The sequence below is a fragment of the Cuculus canorus genome, chromosome 4 (assembly GCF_017976375.1).
Source record: "Cuculus canorus isolate bCucCan1 chromosome 4, bCucCan1.pri, whole genome shotgun sequence".
In the NCBI taxonomy this organism is placed as follows: Eukaryota; Metazoa; Chordata; class Aves; order Cuculiformes; family Cuculidae; genus Cuculus; species Cuculus canorus.
In genome coordinates, this window is record NC_071404.1 from 1811390 (window position 1) to 1830297 (window position 18908).

An 18908-nucleotide genomic window follows, 5' to 3' on the forward strand; every position below is an offset into this window, starting at 1 on the left:
GGATTTTGAAAGCCCGGTGAGGCAGGATGGGCTCCCAGAGACAACAACCTGCAGGGAAATCTATCTTTGCTGCCCACGAGGAAGAGACCTGGAGCCAAAGCAGCGTTTCAAGGAAATGGAAGAGCCCAAGACATCACCTGGCACATACGGAGCAGCTCCCGTCCAAGGCCAGGCTAACAGAGGTGGGATTGTTCAGCCGAGAGAAGAGAAGGCTCCAGGGAGACCTTAGAGCAGCTTCCAGTGCTGAAAGGGGCTCCAGGAAAGCTGAGGAGGGGCTTTGGAGCAGGGAGTGCAGGGACAGGACAATGTAGAATGTTTTTAAGCTGAAAGACAGGAGATTGAGATGAGATGAGATGAGATGAGATGAGATGAGATGAGATGAGATGAGATGAGATGAGATGAGATGAGATGAGATGAGATGAGATGAGATGAGATGAGATCTTAGGGAGAAATGTTTTCCTGTGAGGGCACTGAGGCTCTGGCCCAGGTTGCCCAAAGAAGTCATGGCTGCCCCATCCCTGGAGGTGTTCAAGGCCAGGTTGGATGGGGCCTGGAGCAGCCTGGTCCCCATCCATGGCAGGGATTTTGAACTGGATGGTCTTTAAGGTCCCCTCTGACCAAAATTACTCCAAGATTCTATGATCCACCACTGCTCTGGGCAACCTGGGCCAGGGCCTCCCCACCCTCACAGGAAAACATCTCTTCCCCAAGATCTCATCTCAATCTCTCCTCTTTCAGCTTAAAAGTTCCAACAGCTGCAGACACCAGGCAGCACTTTTCATGTGTTAAAGCCAATTTTATCATGTCTTTTTGGTCATTTCTTTTCCGTTTACAGCCTCCTAGGCCTTCTAATCCGCCCTAAACGCAGATTTCAGTGCTTTTTGTGGATAGATTTTGCCCTTGCTGTATTTTCATAGAATGGTTTGGGTTGGAAGGGACCTTAAAGATCATTTCTCCAGCATTAAGTGTAATTGGTCTCTTGTCGGGACAATAGTAAAACACTTCTGGCTCCAAAATCCTCGATTGCAAAACTGCTGGAGGTCACTCAAGCAGACAGGGAAGTATCGGTACTCACTCAACCCAGCGTCCTCCAGCGACCACCATCAGCGTGGGGAAGCTGGACTGGATGGACCCAAGTCCACCCTATGTTTTCTAAGGGAGGAGACATCTGTCATCTCTTCACATCCTCATCAAAGAAGGCGATGTTTCCCTCTGAATGTGAATTCAGGATCAAACAGTTTCACTCCTCTCACATTTGAGGCATTCATTGAATGCGATCCGCGAAGAAATAGTGCTGATAAAGATTTGGGAAATCAGGATGTTGCCAAAAAAATGGAGTTTACACCCCCAGAGAAACCCTTTCAAAGCAAACTGCAACATTTGAGCCGTCTCTGATCTTCTGTGAAAACTTTTAAGCCCACACACACGCTCGCAAAAAAATACACTGGGCGATTCTGTGGAGTTAACAGCGCGGAGACAGTAAGAGTTTTAACATCACTAATCTTGGTAGAACTCTACGAGCAGTGGGAGCACAAGTCCTGGACCACAAGAAAGCTTTATTGCAAGCAGAAAGACATGCATTCAAAACCTGGATTTTAGGTATAAAACCGGATTCGGAGCAAGATTTTAGGCAGGGAATAAACCTACAATGTATTTTAAGGAGAAGAACAAACCACCTCTTCCACATAAAACCACAGCCCTACAACAGGAGAAATGTTCATCCCATCATCTGAAATCTCTCCCAACTAAGTGATACACAGAATATATTCTAAATATAAAGACTATATGAAATTATCTCTGAGGCTATTTTTCTCGGGGATGTGGTTTAGTAGTGGACAGGTACGGTTGGACTTGATTTCAAAGGTCTTTTCCAACCAAACTATTCTGTGATTCAAGTTTAACGTGTCGCACAAGTTGAACATATCTAATATTTCTATCTAAAATTTAGACAGAATTATAGCATCATAGAACGAGTTCACAGAATCACAGAATCACCAGGTTGGAAAGGACCCATTGGATCATTGAGTCCAACCATTCCTAACACTCCCTTAAACCATGTCCCTCAGCACTTCATCCACCCGTTCCTTAAACACCTCCAGGGAAGGCGACTCGACCCCCTCCCTGGGCAGCTGTTCCAGTGCCCAATGACTCTTACTGTGAAGAATTTTTTTCTGATATCCAACCTGAACCTCCCCTGGCGGAGCTTCAGGCCATTCCCTCTTGTCCTGCCCCCAAGAGTTGGGTTGGAAGGGACCTCAGAGCCCAACCAGTTCCACCCCCGCTGCAACAAAGTGGGTAGATAGAAGGGATGGTGGCAGAATCCTGTCCCATCACCAGTCCCAAGAGGGATCATAGAATCATGGAATGGGTTGGGTTGGAAGGCACTTTAAAGCTCATCCATTTCCAACCCCTGCCACGGGCAGGAACACCTCCCACTGGATCAGGTTGCTCATAGCTCTATTCAACCTGGCCTTGAACACCTCAAGGGATGGGGAGGCCAACACTTCTCTGGGCAACCTGGGCCAGGGCCTCCCACCTTCACTGTAAACCATTTCTTCCTGATATCTCATTTCAATCTCCCCTCTTTCAGCTTGGAACCGTTCTCCCTCATCCAATCCCTGCACCCTCTAATCAAAAGCCGCTCCCCAGCTTTCCTGGGGCCCCTTTAAGGACTGGAAGGCTGCTAATAGATAGATATTTATCTAATATTTAGATATTCAGACATACCTAAACATTCAGGCACATCCTCTTTAGCACTGATCTCATTTTCTGAGCCAAAGCTGCACCACCAGTGTCCAATAAAATAAATAAACCTTTCATTTTCGAAGCCTGACGATGAAATGAAAACTCGAGCCGCTCCAGCAACCGGACCGATTATTCCCCTGACATCTCCCTTTCAGCCTAATCTTTGGGATATTTTTTTTCTTTTGATTTGCAGAACAAAGAATTGATTCGACTCGTCCAAAAATTTTCCCAGTCCATAAAACATCAGCTTCACAAACTTCGTTCCCAAATCCTGCACCAGGCACGTTCCTAGTGCCGGGAGCAGCAGTAGACCTGCCAGTCTCTCTAAAGAGCCAAAGCCTCTCTTCTTGCAAGAGCATTCTCAGTCAGGTCAACCAATGATTGCATCAAATTTAACCCATGGAAGCCAAGTTTCATAGAACCGTAGAATCACCAGGTTGGAAAGGACCCACTGGATCATCGAGTCCAACCATTCCTAACACTCCCTAAACCATGTCCCTCAGCACTTCATCCACCCGTTCCTTAAACACCTCCAGGGAAGGCGACTCAACCCCCTCCCTGGGCAGCTGTTCCAGTGCCCGATGACTCTTTCTGTGAAGAATTTTTTTCTGATATCCAACCTGAACCTCCCCTGGCGGAGCTTCAGGCCATTCCCCCTTGTCCTGTCCTCAGTCGCTTGGGAGAAGAGCCCAGCTCCCTCCTCTCCACAACCTCCTTTCAGATAGTTGTAGAGAGCAATAAGGTCTCCCCTCAGCCTCCTCTTCTCCAGGCTAAACAACCCCAGTTCCCTCAGCCGCTCCTCATAAGACTTGTTCTCCATCCGGTGACGGGGCTGGAGAACAAGTCTTATGAGGAGCGGCCGACAGAGCCGCTGAGGGGAGACATTATTACTCCTAGTAAGGTCGAGTCGCCTTCCCTGGAGGTGTTTAAGGAATGGGTGGATGAAGTGCTTAGGGACACGGTTTAGGGAGTGTTAGGAATGGTTGGACTCGATGATCCAGTGGGTCCTTTCCAACCTGGTGATTCTATGATGCCATGATTCTATGAAATAGGTTTTCTTTCAGTGTCCACGATGTTTCTTCAACAATTGTTAGTGGAAGCAAACCAAAAGTAGAGGCTGATGGCATCTAACAAAGCCATTTATGAGGGCAAGTGAAGAGAGCTCTCTGGGATTCCAGCTCCCAGAACTCTGCAGGGAATCATTACGCTCATGTAGAGAATTAGAACTTCCTTTACAGCCAGGTCAACCTGAAGGAACACCAGAAGCATGAAGAATTTTGGCTACACTTCACAACTGTTGATGTCCTGAGTGCCAAACTCCTTCTCCAAATGGAAAACTATCGGGAATTCATTGATTTGTTCCTCAAAGACAGTTGAACAGTAGTTATTCTAAACAGTAGTCATTCTAAAGCATGAAGTCCTTCCTAAAGATTCCTCCTTCTCCCACAGAGAAGCACCAGAGAGTTCAATTCAAATCAACCACCTCACAGACACCTGACCGGTCTCTTTTGGGGGACAAGAAGAAAAGCGAACAAGAAGAAAAGGGGACAAGACAGGTGAGTTTGTCATAGAATCATAGAAAGGTTTGAGTTGGAAGGGATCCTAAAGCCCATCCAGTTCCAACCCCCTGCCATGGGCAGGGACACCTCCCACTGGATCAGGGTGCTGAAGGTCACATCCAACGTAGCCTTGAACACCTCCAGGGATGGGGCAGCCACGACTTCCCTGGGCAACCTGGGCCAGGGCTTCCCCACCCTCATGGGTAAACATTTTTTCCTAAGATCTGATCTCAGTCTCCCCTCTTTCAGCTGAAACCCACCCCACCTCATCCTGTCTCTGCACTCCCTGATTAAGAGCCCCTCCCTGCTTTCCTGTAGGCCCCCTTGAAGTACTGTAAGGCTGCTTGAAGGTGTCCCTGGAACCTTCTCTTCCCCAGGCTGAACAATCCCAACTCTCTCAGCCTCTCCTCATTGCAGAGGCGCTCCAGCCCTCAGGTCACCTTCATGGCCTCCTTTTGGTTCGCTCCAACAGATCCATGTGCTTCCTGTGCTGAGGACTCCAGAACTGATCTCAGGACTCCATGTGGGGTCTCATCAGAGCGGAGCAGAGGGGCAGAATCCCCTCCTTCCCTGCCGGTCCCACTTCTTTGGATGCAGCCCAGGACACAGTTGGTTTCTGGGCTGGGAGCGCAAGTTGCCGGCTCATGTTGAGCTTCCCATCCCCCAGCACCCCAAGTCCTTCTCCTCAGGACTGCTCTCAATCTGCTCTCGGTCCAACCACTTATTGTGACGGGATTGTCCTGCTGCATTCAACAAGATCGCAAAAGAAAAGTCACTGAAAATGAGAAGAATCTGGACGAGCTTTGTAGTCCACTGGATGCTTTTTACTACAAAGGGACCAACTGGCACAAACTGAACTGACTGTGAGCTGCTCACTGCGAGATGCAAATTCTCCTGTAACTTGACAGTCATGAAAACTGGATTGGAGCCTTCTCCCAGCTCACTTTCCAGCTGTGCCCACCCCCTTGATCTGATTATAGTGGGCGCTTGGACCTCAGTGAGGCATCTGTACTGAAGTGGGGCAAGTCTGGACCATAATGTCTCCAATCTGGTGAACACAAACGTAGTGGAGAACCACATCTCGTATTCATCTCCCTGAGCGCAGCTGGCAGAGCTCTCTCATTGTACTCCAAGGGAGAGGACGATCTCCATCAGAACATAACAGTATAAGCAAAGCTCTTCTGCTCTTTCTTCCCTTTCAAAGCTCTTCCTCTAAATATTGCTGCTGGGATGAAGGGATTCCTTCTTATGGGTGAGGAATCACATGCTCTCCAGAACAGTTCATCTAGGCTGGATCGATGGGCTGAGACCAACGGGATGAGGTTCAACACGGTGAAGTGCCAAGTGCTGCACTTGGGAGAGAACAACCCCGTGAAGCTGCAGACCTGGAGGAGAGTGGCTGGAAAGCTGCCTGGCAGAGAAGAACCTGGGGGTGACGGCTGAGAGAGGCTGAACATGAGCCAACAGTGGCCCAGGTGGCCAAGAAGGCCGACGACATCTTGGCCTGGATCAGACACAGTGTGTCCAGCAGGACCAGGGCAGTGATCAAGCTCTCCTGCTTAAACTTAATGAGAAACACGTAGGACCATCCTGGTTTTGGTTCTTAGAAGGAGTGGGTGCAGGACACTCATCATTCTTCCATTTCCATATTCAAACAGTCGTCACAGTTGTCTTCCAAATAGAAACCCGCGTATATTGGTTGGGTTTATTGTAGCAACAAGTCAAGAGCAAGACCCACCAGCCCCACGTTTGTCTGCTTTAAGATCATTTCTGGAATTCTCTGCTTACTTTATTATCACAGAATCATAGAATCATTAGGTTGGAAAAGACCTTTGAGATCATCAAATCCAACCGTACCTGTCCACCACTAAATCATGTCCCTAAGCACTTCATCTACCTGCCTATTAAATACCTTCAGAGATGATGTCTCAACTACCTCCCTGGGCAGCATCTGCCAGTGCTTGAGAACTCTCTCTGTGAAGAAATTTTTCCTAACGTCCAATCTAAACTTCCCTGACGCAGCCTGAGGCCATTTCCTCTTGTCCCATCACCTATCACTTTGGAGAAGAGACCAACACCGACCTCCCTACAAGCTCCTTTTAGATAGTTGTAGGGAGCAATAAGGTGTCCCCTCAGCCTTCTCTTCTCCAGATTCTCACAAGGATCTGGTTTTTCCTCCTTCAAGTTTTCTTGCTGGCAGTTTTCCACGCTCCCTTGAGAAGTGTAAGCCTCTGCAGCCTTGGAGATAGCGAAGGACATGAGCCCACTTGTCCAGTATTGTTCCTCAAAGCCCAGAAAACCTTCTCCATTGCTCCAGAATGCGGGACAGGGCAGGAAGCAAGACGCAGTCCACTTGCACTCAGGACATTTAATACTGACGACTTTAAGCAATGAGGATTACCTCTGGAGACAAAATTATGTTCTAATAGTACTTCCTGCCCAGAAAATCATAAGAGGAAAGAGTCACATCAGAAGATGAAAAGCTAACGATTAAAGGCTATTAATCATTGTAGTCTAAAACATAACAAATTCAACCTTTCAGAGGTAGTTCTAAGCCTACAGGAGGTTTCAGAGACACCTTAGAGCAGCTTCCAGGACTGAAAGGGGCTCCAGGAAAGCTGGGGAGGGGCTCTGGATCAGGGAGTGTAGGGACAGGACGAGGGGGAATGGTTTTCAGCTGCAAGAGGGGAGACGGAGATCATAGGAAGAAATGTTCTCCTGTGAAAGAAATGTTCTCCAGGTAAGGCCCTGGCCCAGGTTGCCCAGAGAAGCCGTGGCTGCCCCATCCCTGGAGGTGTTCCAGGCCAGGTTGGATGGGGCTTGGAGCAACCTGAGCCAGTGGGAGGTGTCCCTGCCCATGGCATGGGGTGGAAGTGGATGGGCTCTGAGGTCCCTTCCAACCCAAAGAGTGTTGTGATTCTATGATAGGACTGTAGAAATAAACTGTAGATGAAGTCCCTCAAAACTTCAAGGAATCATGACGCAGCAGAACTTGCTCAGCATCAGCAGGCGAATTTGCGAAGCCTTGGGCCACAAGCTGTGAGCTTTCACCCAGAAACGCTGAACTTGCGCTGAACTTTTACTGAGTCACACAAAAGAAAGCCCAGGAGCTGGTTCAAGCCAGAAGATAAGGAGGCTTCAACCAGCTGCAAACCTTGAAGATAAGAAAAGATAATGCTCTTGGTGAAGTAATTTTTCCTAAAACTCCAATCTAAACCTCCCCTGGTGCAACTTGAGGCCGTTTCCTCTTGTCCTATCACTTCATACTTGGGAGAAGAGACCAACACCCACTGAGCAACAACCTCCTTTCAGGTAGTCCTAGAGGATGATAAGGTGTTCAGCTTTTTAATATGTTCTTCATTTCTTAGAACCACAGAATTATAAAATGCTTTGGGTTGGAAAGGTTAAGCCTCCTCTTCTCCAGACTAAACAGCCTCAGGTCCTTCAGCTGCTCCTCACGAGCTCCCGACCCTTCCCCAGCTCTGTTCCCCTTCTCTCCACATGCTCCGGCACCTCAATGTCCTTCTTGAGATGAGTAGTGAAGTGTCTAAAAATCTAATGTCTCTGTTTCCAGATCAGAGCTCCATTTTTACCAATAAATAAAACATTTTGATTCTATGAAGGATAAGAGGCCCAGGAGGCAGGAACACGGGGAACAGTTAAGCTCATCAGGTATCAAAACCTTCTCACAGAATCACAGAATCACCAGGTTGGAAAGGACCCATTGGATCATCGAGTCCAACCATTCCTAACACTCCTTAAACCATGTCCTTAAGCACTTCATCCACCCGTTCCTTAAACACCTCCAGGGAAGGCGACTCGACCACCTCCCTGGGCAGCTGTTCCAGTTCCCAATGACTCTTTCTGTGAAGAGTCTCCTTTCTGTTTCCTCCTCAAGACAATAGTGGAGAACATGGCAGGTGAGTTCTTTGCACTTAGGGTTCCACAAAACCGAGTGGAGTGGACAAGAGGGTCCTGTGGGGGCTGCCCTGCCCCGCCCTGTTTCATCACCACAGACAGCCACAACCACCCCGGACTTTCTGAAGCCTCTGGAGTCCTCGTTGGCCACCCACCAGTCATCCCAGTTCATTCCTTTCCTTTGCACAGGAAAGCTTGATATGAGCTGGCAATGTCTGCTCGCAGCCCAGAAGGCCAACAGTGTCCTGAGCTGCATCCAGAGCAGCGTGGCCAGCAGGGAGGGCGGGGATTCTGCCCCTCTGTTCCTCTCTTGGGAGACCTCATCTGGAGTATTGTGTCCAGTTCTGGAATCCTCAAAGTAAGAAGGAAATGGAGCTGCTGGAACAGGTCCAGAGGAGGCTACAAAGATGATCCAAGGGCTGGAGCACCTACCATAGGAGGACAGGCTGAGAGAGTTGGGCTTGTTCAGCCTGGAGAAGAGAAGACTCCAAGGAGACCTTATAGTGACCTTCCAGTACCTAAAGGGGACCTACAAGAAAGCTGGGAGGGACTGTTCACAAAGGCTTGGAGTGATACGACGAGGGGCAATGGGTATAAACTGGAGAGGGGCAGGTTGACACTTGACATAAGGAAGAATTTCTTCACTCTGAGAATGGGGAGGTCCCGGCCCAGGTTGCCCAGAGAAGCTGTGGCTGCCCCGTCCCTGGAGGTGTTCAAGGCCAGGTTGGATGGGGCTTTGAGCAGCCTGGTCCAGTGGGAGGTGTCCCTGCCCATCATGGGGGTTGGAACTGGATGATCTTTAAGGTCCCTTCCAACACGAACTATTCTATGATTCTCTGGGGATTCATCTGCCTCAGATGAACTCATATCCTTCACCAAACAACTCAAGAGATTTCTCCCAACTGTGCTAGAAAATCTTTCCTCCTTAACATATTCCTTACAATTTTCCTCATACCCTTCAATTCAAACTGAAATTCAATTCTAATTTCTGATTCTAATTCACTTTGCATACTACCCCCAAACCCCCCCGAGATCTTGGTTTTGCGAGACCCCACTCTGCAGCCAGCGAGAGATTTTGAGAGTGAGACGGAACAAGGATTATTGAAGGACCAGAGTAATATTTTTTTTACAGGGAAGTACCAAAATAGATCTTCTCAAATCAATTTTTGTGTTCCAAACACATGCCCTTCCCACTTGTTCAACTCCTGCTCTATTTCCAGTTTAGGTAGGAATAAATACCCCACCCAGATGGTTTCAATGCGCTGTGAGGGGGTCTGGGTCATACCCTACAGTTTGGTGCTCATGAAGGAAGCAGTGACCTCCTCAATCTGCTTTGGAAGAGCAGCAGAGATGAAAAGGAGAGAATTGAAACACAGGGGAAAGGCAGAACATGAGCACAGAACCCCCTGCGAAACCCACACTTGTTTTTCATAAAATCACAGAATGGTTTGGGTTGGAAGGGACCACAAAGCCCATCCAGCTCCACGCCCCTGGCATGGGCAGGGACACCTCCCACTGGATCAGGTTGCTCAAAGCAACCTTCATCCTCTTCTTTGAGCAAATCTTCGCCCTCTTTTCTGACTGGTTATGAATTGCCAAGTTTGGAGCAACAAATAACATCCGATCCGGCACAGGTTGTAGCTGAAAATATCCTCTTGGTGTAAGAGAGGCTTCAGCAATGAGAGAAAAAGCATAAGTGTGGCAGACAAAGCTTGCCAAAATATCCAACACAAGTCTACATCACAAGAAATAGTGGTACGGATGGACAAAAAGCTGGACATGACCTGGCAATGGGCACTCAGGCCAGAAAGCCAACCAATCATATCCTGGGCTGCATCTAAAGAAGTGTGACCAGCAGAGTGAGGGCGGGGATTTTGCTGCTCTACTCTCGTGAGACCTCACATAGAGTCCTCCATCCAGTTCTGGAGTCCTCAGCACAGGAAGAACACGGATCTGTTGGAACAAGTCCAGAGGAGGCCATGGAGATGATCCAAGGGTGGAAGCACCTCCCATACCTGGACAGGCTGAGAGAGTTGGGCTTGTTCAGCCTGGACAAGAGAAGGCTCCAGGGAGATCTTCTAGAGACCTTCCAGTACTTAAAGAAGGCCATCAGGAAAGATGGGAGCGGAGTTTTTTGCAAGGCCTGTTGTGACAGGACAAGGAGTGATGGTTTTAACCTAAGGGAGGGGAGATTTAGACTGACTATAAGGAAGATATTTTTTACGCTAAGAGTGGTGAAACACTCTCACAGGTTGCCCAGGGTGGTGGTGGAGGCCCCATCCCTGGAAACATTCAAGTCCAGGTTGGATGGGGCTTTGAACAACCTAATTGAGTTAATGATGTCCTTGCTCCTGCAGAGAGGTTGGTCTGGATGATCTGTTAAGGTCCCTTCCTATCCAAAGCATTCTATGATTCTATGAAATTAAGAACACATCAAAACCTCAACACCTCATGACCAAGCAGGTATCTCCAAGCTGCCTGTCCTGTAGCGGGGATAGGGCTCTCTTGCATTTTAAGCACCACAAACCCAAGATGCTTCACTACACGTGCTGTCATCTAATGCCAGAAGGAAGAACCGACACCACCAGCGAGGTTATGCTTTGTGGTTAACAAGAACAGCAGAAGACGGTCAGAAGCTGAAGGTCAGAAGAAGCAGCAGGAGAAAGGGAGACAGAAAGAAGGGAGCGCATCAAGGAATTACAACTCCTTTTAAAATATCCTGTCCTGATGCAATCCTCTTCAACGTGAAGTATGGGTCTACCACCAACACACGGCCCACAGAGACCAAGTGTCTTGCGGGAAGTCCAGTTTGGGTCACAACTGCGCACCAGCTCATGGTTTTGTAAGTGAAGGACAGACATCAAATTGAAGTAAGCACAGAATGGCAGCTCTTGAGCTGGAGGACAGAAGACATGGGCTGTCCAGTTCTCATCCACTTGGCCTTCTCTAACAAGAAGAGGGTCCACAGCGCAAAATAACCCAACACTGAAACACAACCCGCGTTCTTAGCTCTATTCTATGTCTTTATGACACACTACGGGAAAGACTTGGTGAGGCGTGAACACCATTTGAGACACCACTCCTCACCCCCATACTGCCCAGTCTCCTGGATTTGATGTCATACAGTTACCTCTTCATCCTCATCCTCATCTTCAACATCCAGGATACCCGAATCTTGCTCAGACATGGGGCTAGTGGTTTTTACCTCCAGATCAGAGCTTGCCAAGACTTCTTTCTTGGATTTCTTCCCCGCGCTTATCCTGGGATGCTGCGACACAATATTGTCCAGGTTTCTTTGCTGCTGTGCCTACAAAAAAAAAAAAGCGGATTTCAGCTTTTCCAATAGCACCCTCCGATCCAGATATCATTCCTTCAGCCAAACAATCCAATCACTCATGAAAATCACTCTGCAGTGCTACAGACTGGGGGAAGAGTGGCTGGAGAGCTGCACAGAGGAGAAGGACCTGGGGGTGATGGTTGACAGCGACTGACCATGAGCCAGCAGTGTGCCCAGGTGGCCAAGAAGGCCAATGGCATCTTGGCTTGGATCAGAAATGGGGTCACCAGCAGGAGCAGGGAGGTTATTCTCCCTCTGTACTCGGCACTGGTGAGACCACACCTCGAATACTGTGTTCAGTTCTGGACCCCGCACCACAAGAAGGATGTTGAGGCTCTGGAGAGTGTCCAGAGAAGAGCAACAACGCTGGTGAAGGGCTGGAGAACGTCTGACGAGGAGCGGCTGAGGGACCTGGGGGTGTTCAGCCTGGAGAAGAGGAGGCTGAGGGGAGACCTCATTGCTCTCTACAACTGCCTGAAAGGAGGTTGTGGAGAGGAGGGAGCTGGGCTCTTCTCCCAAGTGACGGGGGACAGGACAAGGGGGAATGGCCTGAAGCTGCACCAGGGGAGGGTCAGACTGGATATCAGGAAGAAATTTTTCACCGAAAGGGTCACCGGGCCCTGGCAGAGGCTGCCCAGGGAGGGGTGGAGTCCCCATCCCTGGAGGTGTTTAGAAGACAGGTAGACAAAGTGCTTCGGGACACGGTTTAGTGGCAGAAAGGAATGGTTGGATTCGATAATCCAAGAGGTCTTTTCCAACCTGGTAATTCTAAATACAACAAATAAGGCAAAATAAAACACACGCTTAATGGAACTTATAAATGGGTTATGGGGTTTTTGGTTTTTTTTTTCCTACCCCAGATATTCCACCGAAACAGAAGATTCATTTCGAAACCATTCCAGGGATTATGCAACAACACAAATAATATTCTGACTCTTCACAAATCAAACTGCCAAACCCATCGCGATGCCATATTGATCTATTTACAGAACAGATGCAGAAACATTAGCCCATAGGCCATGTGGTGACTGTCACAGGCTAAATTAAAGGGCGTACTTAACCGTTGGATTTGTTCCTCTTTTCAACCCATGTCAGCACAAAACATTCCACATCTGGACCCCAGAGGTTCCTGAAAGCATTTTTGCGGTACCCCAGGAGAGCTTAATTGTACGTTGCTGATGTACGGAATGAGCTGTAAAAAGGTATTGAATAAAAAAAAATTCCCTGGCTGGGAGAAGCACCACGAGGAACAGAACACATGGACTCGGCGGAGCTCCCTCGTTCCGCTGTTGATACCAATTCCTGGGGGTTTGGGGGTTTGTTTGTGGCGGAAGTTAATGCAAAAACTCATTGGTCTCATTGTAAACGAGCATAATATTTGAGAGGAAAAATGGTTCAACCTCAATTGTTCAAGAGAATTGACCGAGAATGGCAAACTGAAAAGGAAGGGCAAGGAGGGGGAATGGCATGGAGACACTGTGCTCACCACAAGTGCCATAACACGGACAAAACAAGAAAGAAAAGACCAAACCAATGCATACAGTGGTTCTGCATATGAGGGCTGATGCTCTGGTGTGACTGAAAACAATACACCCACAAAACATCACATTTATAAGGACAAACACACAGACTTATAGGAGCCCTTCCATGTTCTTCTAGGATTTACATATATTTAAATATATATATATATATATGTTCTTCTAGGATATAAATACATATAAATAAGAAATGTGTATGGAAATCATCTGGACACCTTTCCGAAAGTGTTATTTTAGATGCTAGGTTTCATGGATCTGTTGGAACATGGCCAGAAGAAGCCAAGAAGATCCAAGGCATGGAGCACCTCCCCTGTGAGGACCGGCTGAGAGAGTTGGGATTGATCAGCCTGGAGAAGAGAAGGCGCCGGGGAGACCTTAGAGCAGCTTCCAGTACTGAAAGGGATTGAGGAGTGCAGGGATAGGATGAGGGGGAATGGTTTTAAGCTGAAAGAGGGGAGATTGAGATGAGATCTTAGTAAAAAAATGTTCTCCTGTGAGGGTGGGGAGAAACTGGCCCAGGTTGCCCAGGGAAGTCGTGGCTGCCCCATCCCTGGAGGTGTTCAAGGCCAGGTTGGATGGGGCTTGGAGCAGCCTGATCCAGTGGGAGGTGTCCCTGCCCATGGCAGGGGGTGGGAATGTATGAGTTTTGAGGTCCCTTCTACCCCAAACCACTCCATCATTCTATAAATTAAAAGCAGTGGAACCTATTAAAGACTAATTCCTTTTGCTAGGAGAACTGCAGAAAGCAGAAACTCCTATCTAGGGTGCAAACATTCAATATTATTTCTTTAGAAGCATTAATATCACATAAGAATAATTTCAATTATTACATTATGGAGAATATTAAAACCCAAGCACAGCACGGATATAGAATCACAGACTCATAGAATGGTTTAGATTGGAAGGGACCTTAAAGATCATCCAGTTCCAACCCTCGCAAAATCCGTTGCGTAAGGAGAAGTGCGCTTCCCATGGCGCACACACAATCAGCTTCGCCTTAATTGCTGAAAACGGTAATTGATAGTAAAATTATATCAATATTGCAGACACTGGAGGTTGTTGTACCAGGGATTGGAGCTAAAACTTACAGCCGTAGCACAATCTTGACCTCTAGTGGATGGAGAGCAGTAGTATCCTTGATATTGAATACAAGTGCTCCTACAAGAGAAGTAATGGCTGAGCGAGGGGACAACCAAACAAGGTTATTTCAAAGATCTCTTCAGGGATGAGGCTCAATAACAGAGACTTTTGCAACAAAGAATCCTGGGTTCAGTTTTGGGCCCCTCACTCCAAGAAGGACATTGAGGAACTGGAGGTCATCCAGAGAAGGGAACGGAGCTGAGGAAGGGGCTGGAGAACAAGGGTTATGAGGAGCAGCTGAGGGACCTGGGGTTGTTTAACCTGGAGAAGAGGAGGCTGAGGAGAGACCTCATCACTGTCTTCAACTCCCTGAAAGGAGGTTGTAGCGACGTGGGGTTGGTCTCTTCTCCCGCGTGACAGGTGATAGGATGAGAGGGAATGGCCTCAAGCTGCTCCAGGGCAGGTTCAGATTGGACATCAGGAAAAACAACTTCACGGAAAGGGTTCTGAAGCCCTGGCAGAGGCTGCCCAGGGAGGTGGTGGAGTCCCCATCCCTGGAGGGGTTTAAAAGCCAGGTAAATGTGGTGCTCAGGGATGTGCTTTAGCAGTGGACAGGTACAGTTGGACTCGATGATCTCGAAGATCTTTACCCAGCAAGCTGTTCTGTGATTCTACGATTCTACGATTCTAAAGCCACACGAAAAGATCTCTGTGAACACGACTCGAGACAAATTTTGCTAGCAACATCAATACTTGAAGCAATTGAGTGAACTGTGGTATTTTTTGCATTACAAATCTCGAACTTCAGAGGCACAACTCTATAGAAAGGCATTGCAACATCATCTAAAGAGAATTAGGACTTCAAAAAGGGCAGTGAGCCTTTGGTCCTTCTGAAGCCCACACAACAAAGAGATTCGAGGCTCAGTTCCACTCTCAGATACACCCATTTCTGACATAAGTTACTCAACTGAAGCGTAATGAAGTTATAACACTGAATCCACTGTAAATTACACCAAAAGCAAGTCCAGTCTCCTCATTAAAATCTCTCAAATTTATGTAATCTTTTTTCCTCTAGGAAGAAATCAAAGAATGGGAAAAGGCAAAGTTCTGGATAAAACATTGTGCTTGAAATGCATCATTAAACAGGGCGTAGCAAGATCAGAGCAGAAATGGTCATGGGAGAGAAAAATTCCGGGCTAACAAGCTGAAAGATGCTGCCGCTAGCTCTGAACTTCACTGCTGAAGCCCGAAGCGTGTACCAGTCAGCATTTTGGGTTGAACGTAGAATTAGTCTCAACAGAAGACCTGGTGGGCATGTTCTCAGAAAAGCCATTGTCATAGAAACATAAAACCCCTAGGCTGGAAAGATCTTTGAGGTCATCAAGTCCAACCGTATCTGTCCACTACTAAACCAGATCCCTGAGCACCTCATCTACCCGGCTTTTAAGACACCTCCAGGGATGGGGACTCCACCACCTCCCTGGGCAGCCTCTGCCAGGGCCTCAGAAACCTTTCGGTGAAGAAGTTTTTCCTAATATCCAAATAATGTCCATTATCTCTCTCCTCTCCTCTCCTCTCCTCTCCTCTCCTCTCCTCTCCTCTCCTCTCCTCTCCTCTCCTCTCCTCTCCTCTCCTCTCCAACGAGAGGTATTAAGGTCATCCTCCACTTTCAGCTATGCTCAAAAGCAGCGCACAGCAGCACAAGACACCTCCTGGCAAGATGCCAATATTGATAAGCTCCAAACCTGTAGGACCTGATAAATACCGATATTGATAAAATCTCGAAGTCCAGCTCGTCCTTCCAGAAAAAGTCGTCGCCTTAGGCTAAGGACCTCAACATCCAAACTCTAGCACCACATTTTGAGGCCCTGACACACGTTGTCCAGAGAAGATGTGGATGAGGTGTTCAAGGATGAGGCTTTGAGCAACTTGACCCAGTGGGAGGTGTCCCTGCCCACAGGAGGGAGGTTGGAACTGTATTGGTTTAAGGTCCCTTCCAAAACAAACCGTTCTATGATTCCACGATTTTGCACACTTTTAATGTAAATAAATAACAGTTTATAAGAGAAGAATTTAGACCTGAATCAAAGTTCAGGGACCTACTGGGAAACAGACAAAAACCAGAAAGAATGTACATCCCACCTCCCAGAGATCCACAAAAAGCAGCCAGAGAGATGTTCCCAAAGGCACAAAGGATTTTTAGCCCACCAAGAGCAATCTTTACCTTTAGGAACGGGAGAGTTGGGGAACATTCCAGGGAGGGAATTTCCATCATCAAGTTGAAGAAGGCCAAGGGCAAAGTCCTACACCTGGGTCGGGGTTGGAACTGGATGGGCTTTAAACTCCTTTCCAACCCAAACCGTTCTATGATTTCTACCTTAAAGACTGACAACTGGTCCCCACAAACACCCAGTCAATGCTTATTCCCTTCCAGCCCATGGATCACCTCACGGTGACGCCGCACGATGGACACAGCCTGTCAAGAGCCAGCCAGGAGTCAAGGAGTCGGAACGGTACAAGCAGAGCCCATAACTTAGGGGTTCTGCTGGAACGCCACGACGGATACGCCAGAAATAACAGTAATTGCTTTTCCATTAACAGGAGGGCATTTCCCCTCCAACTCTTGGCAGGAAACAACCTGGACTGAAGTGACCTATAAGTGAGAAATATCAAATTTTCTTTAACTTCAGCAGGTTTGGGTGAAGTCACTGAGGTTTCAGTTTCACCTTGAGCGAAAGAAAGAGCTGGGGAGAGGCCCAGAGGAAGCAACTAAGGAGAAATTTGGGTTTAACCGCCGAGGAACTCCCTGTTTCTACCGCCGTCTCGTTCCCCGCACCTTCCTGAGCAGGGGGTGCGGCAGAAGGACTCTGCAAAACATCTGACGTCGCACATAAAGGATGAAAAATGACCTGTAGAGCAGGCTCATTTGGATTTTAACGTTCTGTTTCCCATAAAGGCATCTGTAGGGAGCCCGGCGAAGAGGCACACTTGAGAAACCACATCAAAGCAGAGGCGACACTCCAGCGCGCCCTCGGCAAATGGAGAGACCTGGGGCTACAAAGAAGCAAAAAGCCCTCGAGGGACAGAAATCAACTGAAAATCCCCTTACCTTTTGCTGTGGTTTACATGAAAGCAAGTGCATTTTTGTGTTATTGAGTAAAATTGCCTCTTTTATACCAGCCTATCAATCACAGAATCATAGAATGGTTTGGCTTGGAAGGGACCTTAAAGATCACCCAGTTCCAACCGCCCTGTCGTGGGCAGGGACACCTTCCACTGGATCAGGCTGCTCAAAGCCCCATCCAACCTGGCCTGGAACACATCCAGGGGCAGCCACAGCTTCTTTGGACAACCTGGGCCAGGGCCTCCCCATTCTCACCATGAAGAATTTCTTCCTAATGTCTCATCTAAATATTCCCCCTTCCAATTTAAAGCCATCCCCCCTTGTCCTATCACTCCAGGTCCTTGGAAGAAGTCCCTCCCTTATAATACCAAGAAGAAGAACAAGAAAAACAAGAATATAGTAAAATATACACAAATATATGAGATTACGCCCACATCCCACCCCTCAATGACTCCACGTCTCCACAGATGCTGGAGAGCAGACACGAGGGAAAGGGTCTGAGGTAAGGAAGGAGGTGGGCTCAGGAACTGGATTCAAGAACACACGGATCTGAGATTGGGGCAAACAGATGAGATCCTCACTGGACATCGGCCATTGAAGAAGAGAGCGAGACCCTCCCGATCTCTCAATTTTATCCCGAGTGCGACGCCTATGGGGTGGAATCCTCTGTTGGTCAGTTTGGGGTCACATCTCCTGTCCTGCAGGTGTGACCTTTCTCGCCTCTTTGACTTAGGGCTCCACCAGCTTGAGGATGGCCCTGGTTTCTGTAGGAATAAGGACAAGCATTGGCCTTTCTGCATCTCAGTGCCCCGTGTGATCGCTGCTGGAGACAAACCCTGTCGAAAGACCTGCAGTGAGCTCTCAGAAAATGAAGTTACTCAGACGAGACTGAACTCCAGTTAGAAAACTGATCTAATTTAGCTCAAACCACACCACGGGCTGAATCACAGAACCATAAAATCCTAGAAACCTTAGGTAGGAAAAGATCTTTGAGAACATCAAGCCCAATCGTACATCAAGCCCTCCCCCAAAAAGCACGCAGACTAGAGGGGAAGCAGAAAAGAAAAGTAATAATAAATGACAGTCGAGCTGGCTGCCTGCCAAAGACTCATTTGAAAGTTATAAAATCCCCCTCCGATCAGATAAAAAAGCCCGGATTATTATTGCAAGGTGTAAACTCAACACGCTGACACAGCTTCTGGTTCGAGTTTTAATGCAAAGCCCACCGCCTGTCAAGATGAGAAGAGTTGCTGCCGAGCCACCTTCTCAGCGTTAACTGGTTATCGGAGAAAACAATTTGTCGGAGGTTTTATCTGACAGAGTTCACCATTCAGCCCAGGAAACGAAGCCCAGGAATGTGGGGTTTTAACTCATTTGCTGGTAATGCTGTTCAAAGCCCCATCCAACCTGGCCTTGAACACCTCCAGGAATGGGGCAACCACCACTTTCCTGGGCAACCTGGGCCAGGACCTCAACAGCCTTATCGTGATGAATTTCTTCCTAAGATCTCATCTCAATCTTCCCTCTTGCAGCCAAAAACCATTCTCCCTCATCCTATCCCGGCCCTACCTGATCAAGAGCCCCTTTCAGTACAGGAAGTTGCTCTA

At 48.0% G+C, this 18908-nt stretch overlaps 1 protein-coding gene across 3 annotated transcripts in view; it reads right to left on the reverse strand.

The window, feature by feature from the left end:
* The window catches only part of EXOC6B (exocyst complex component 6B), a 363401-nt gene that overhangs the window by 199095 nt on the left and 145398 nt on the right, over nucleotides 1–18908 (reverse strand). For 2 of the 3 annotated variants that reach the window (XM_054065131.1, XM_054065129.1), the window contains exon 7: nucleotides 11353–11529. In XM_054065131.1, coding sequence (XP_053921106.1) covers nucleotides 11353–11529 — 177 coding nt within the window. The remainder of the gene's footprint in view (nucleotides 1–11352; nucleotides 11530–18908) is intronic. The other variant, XM_054065132.1, reaches the window with a different exon arrangement.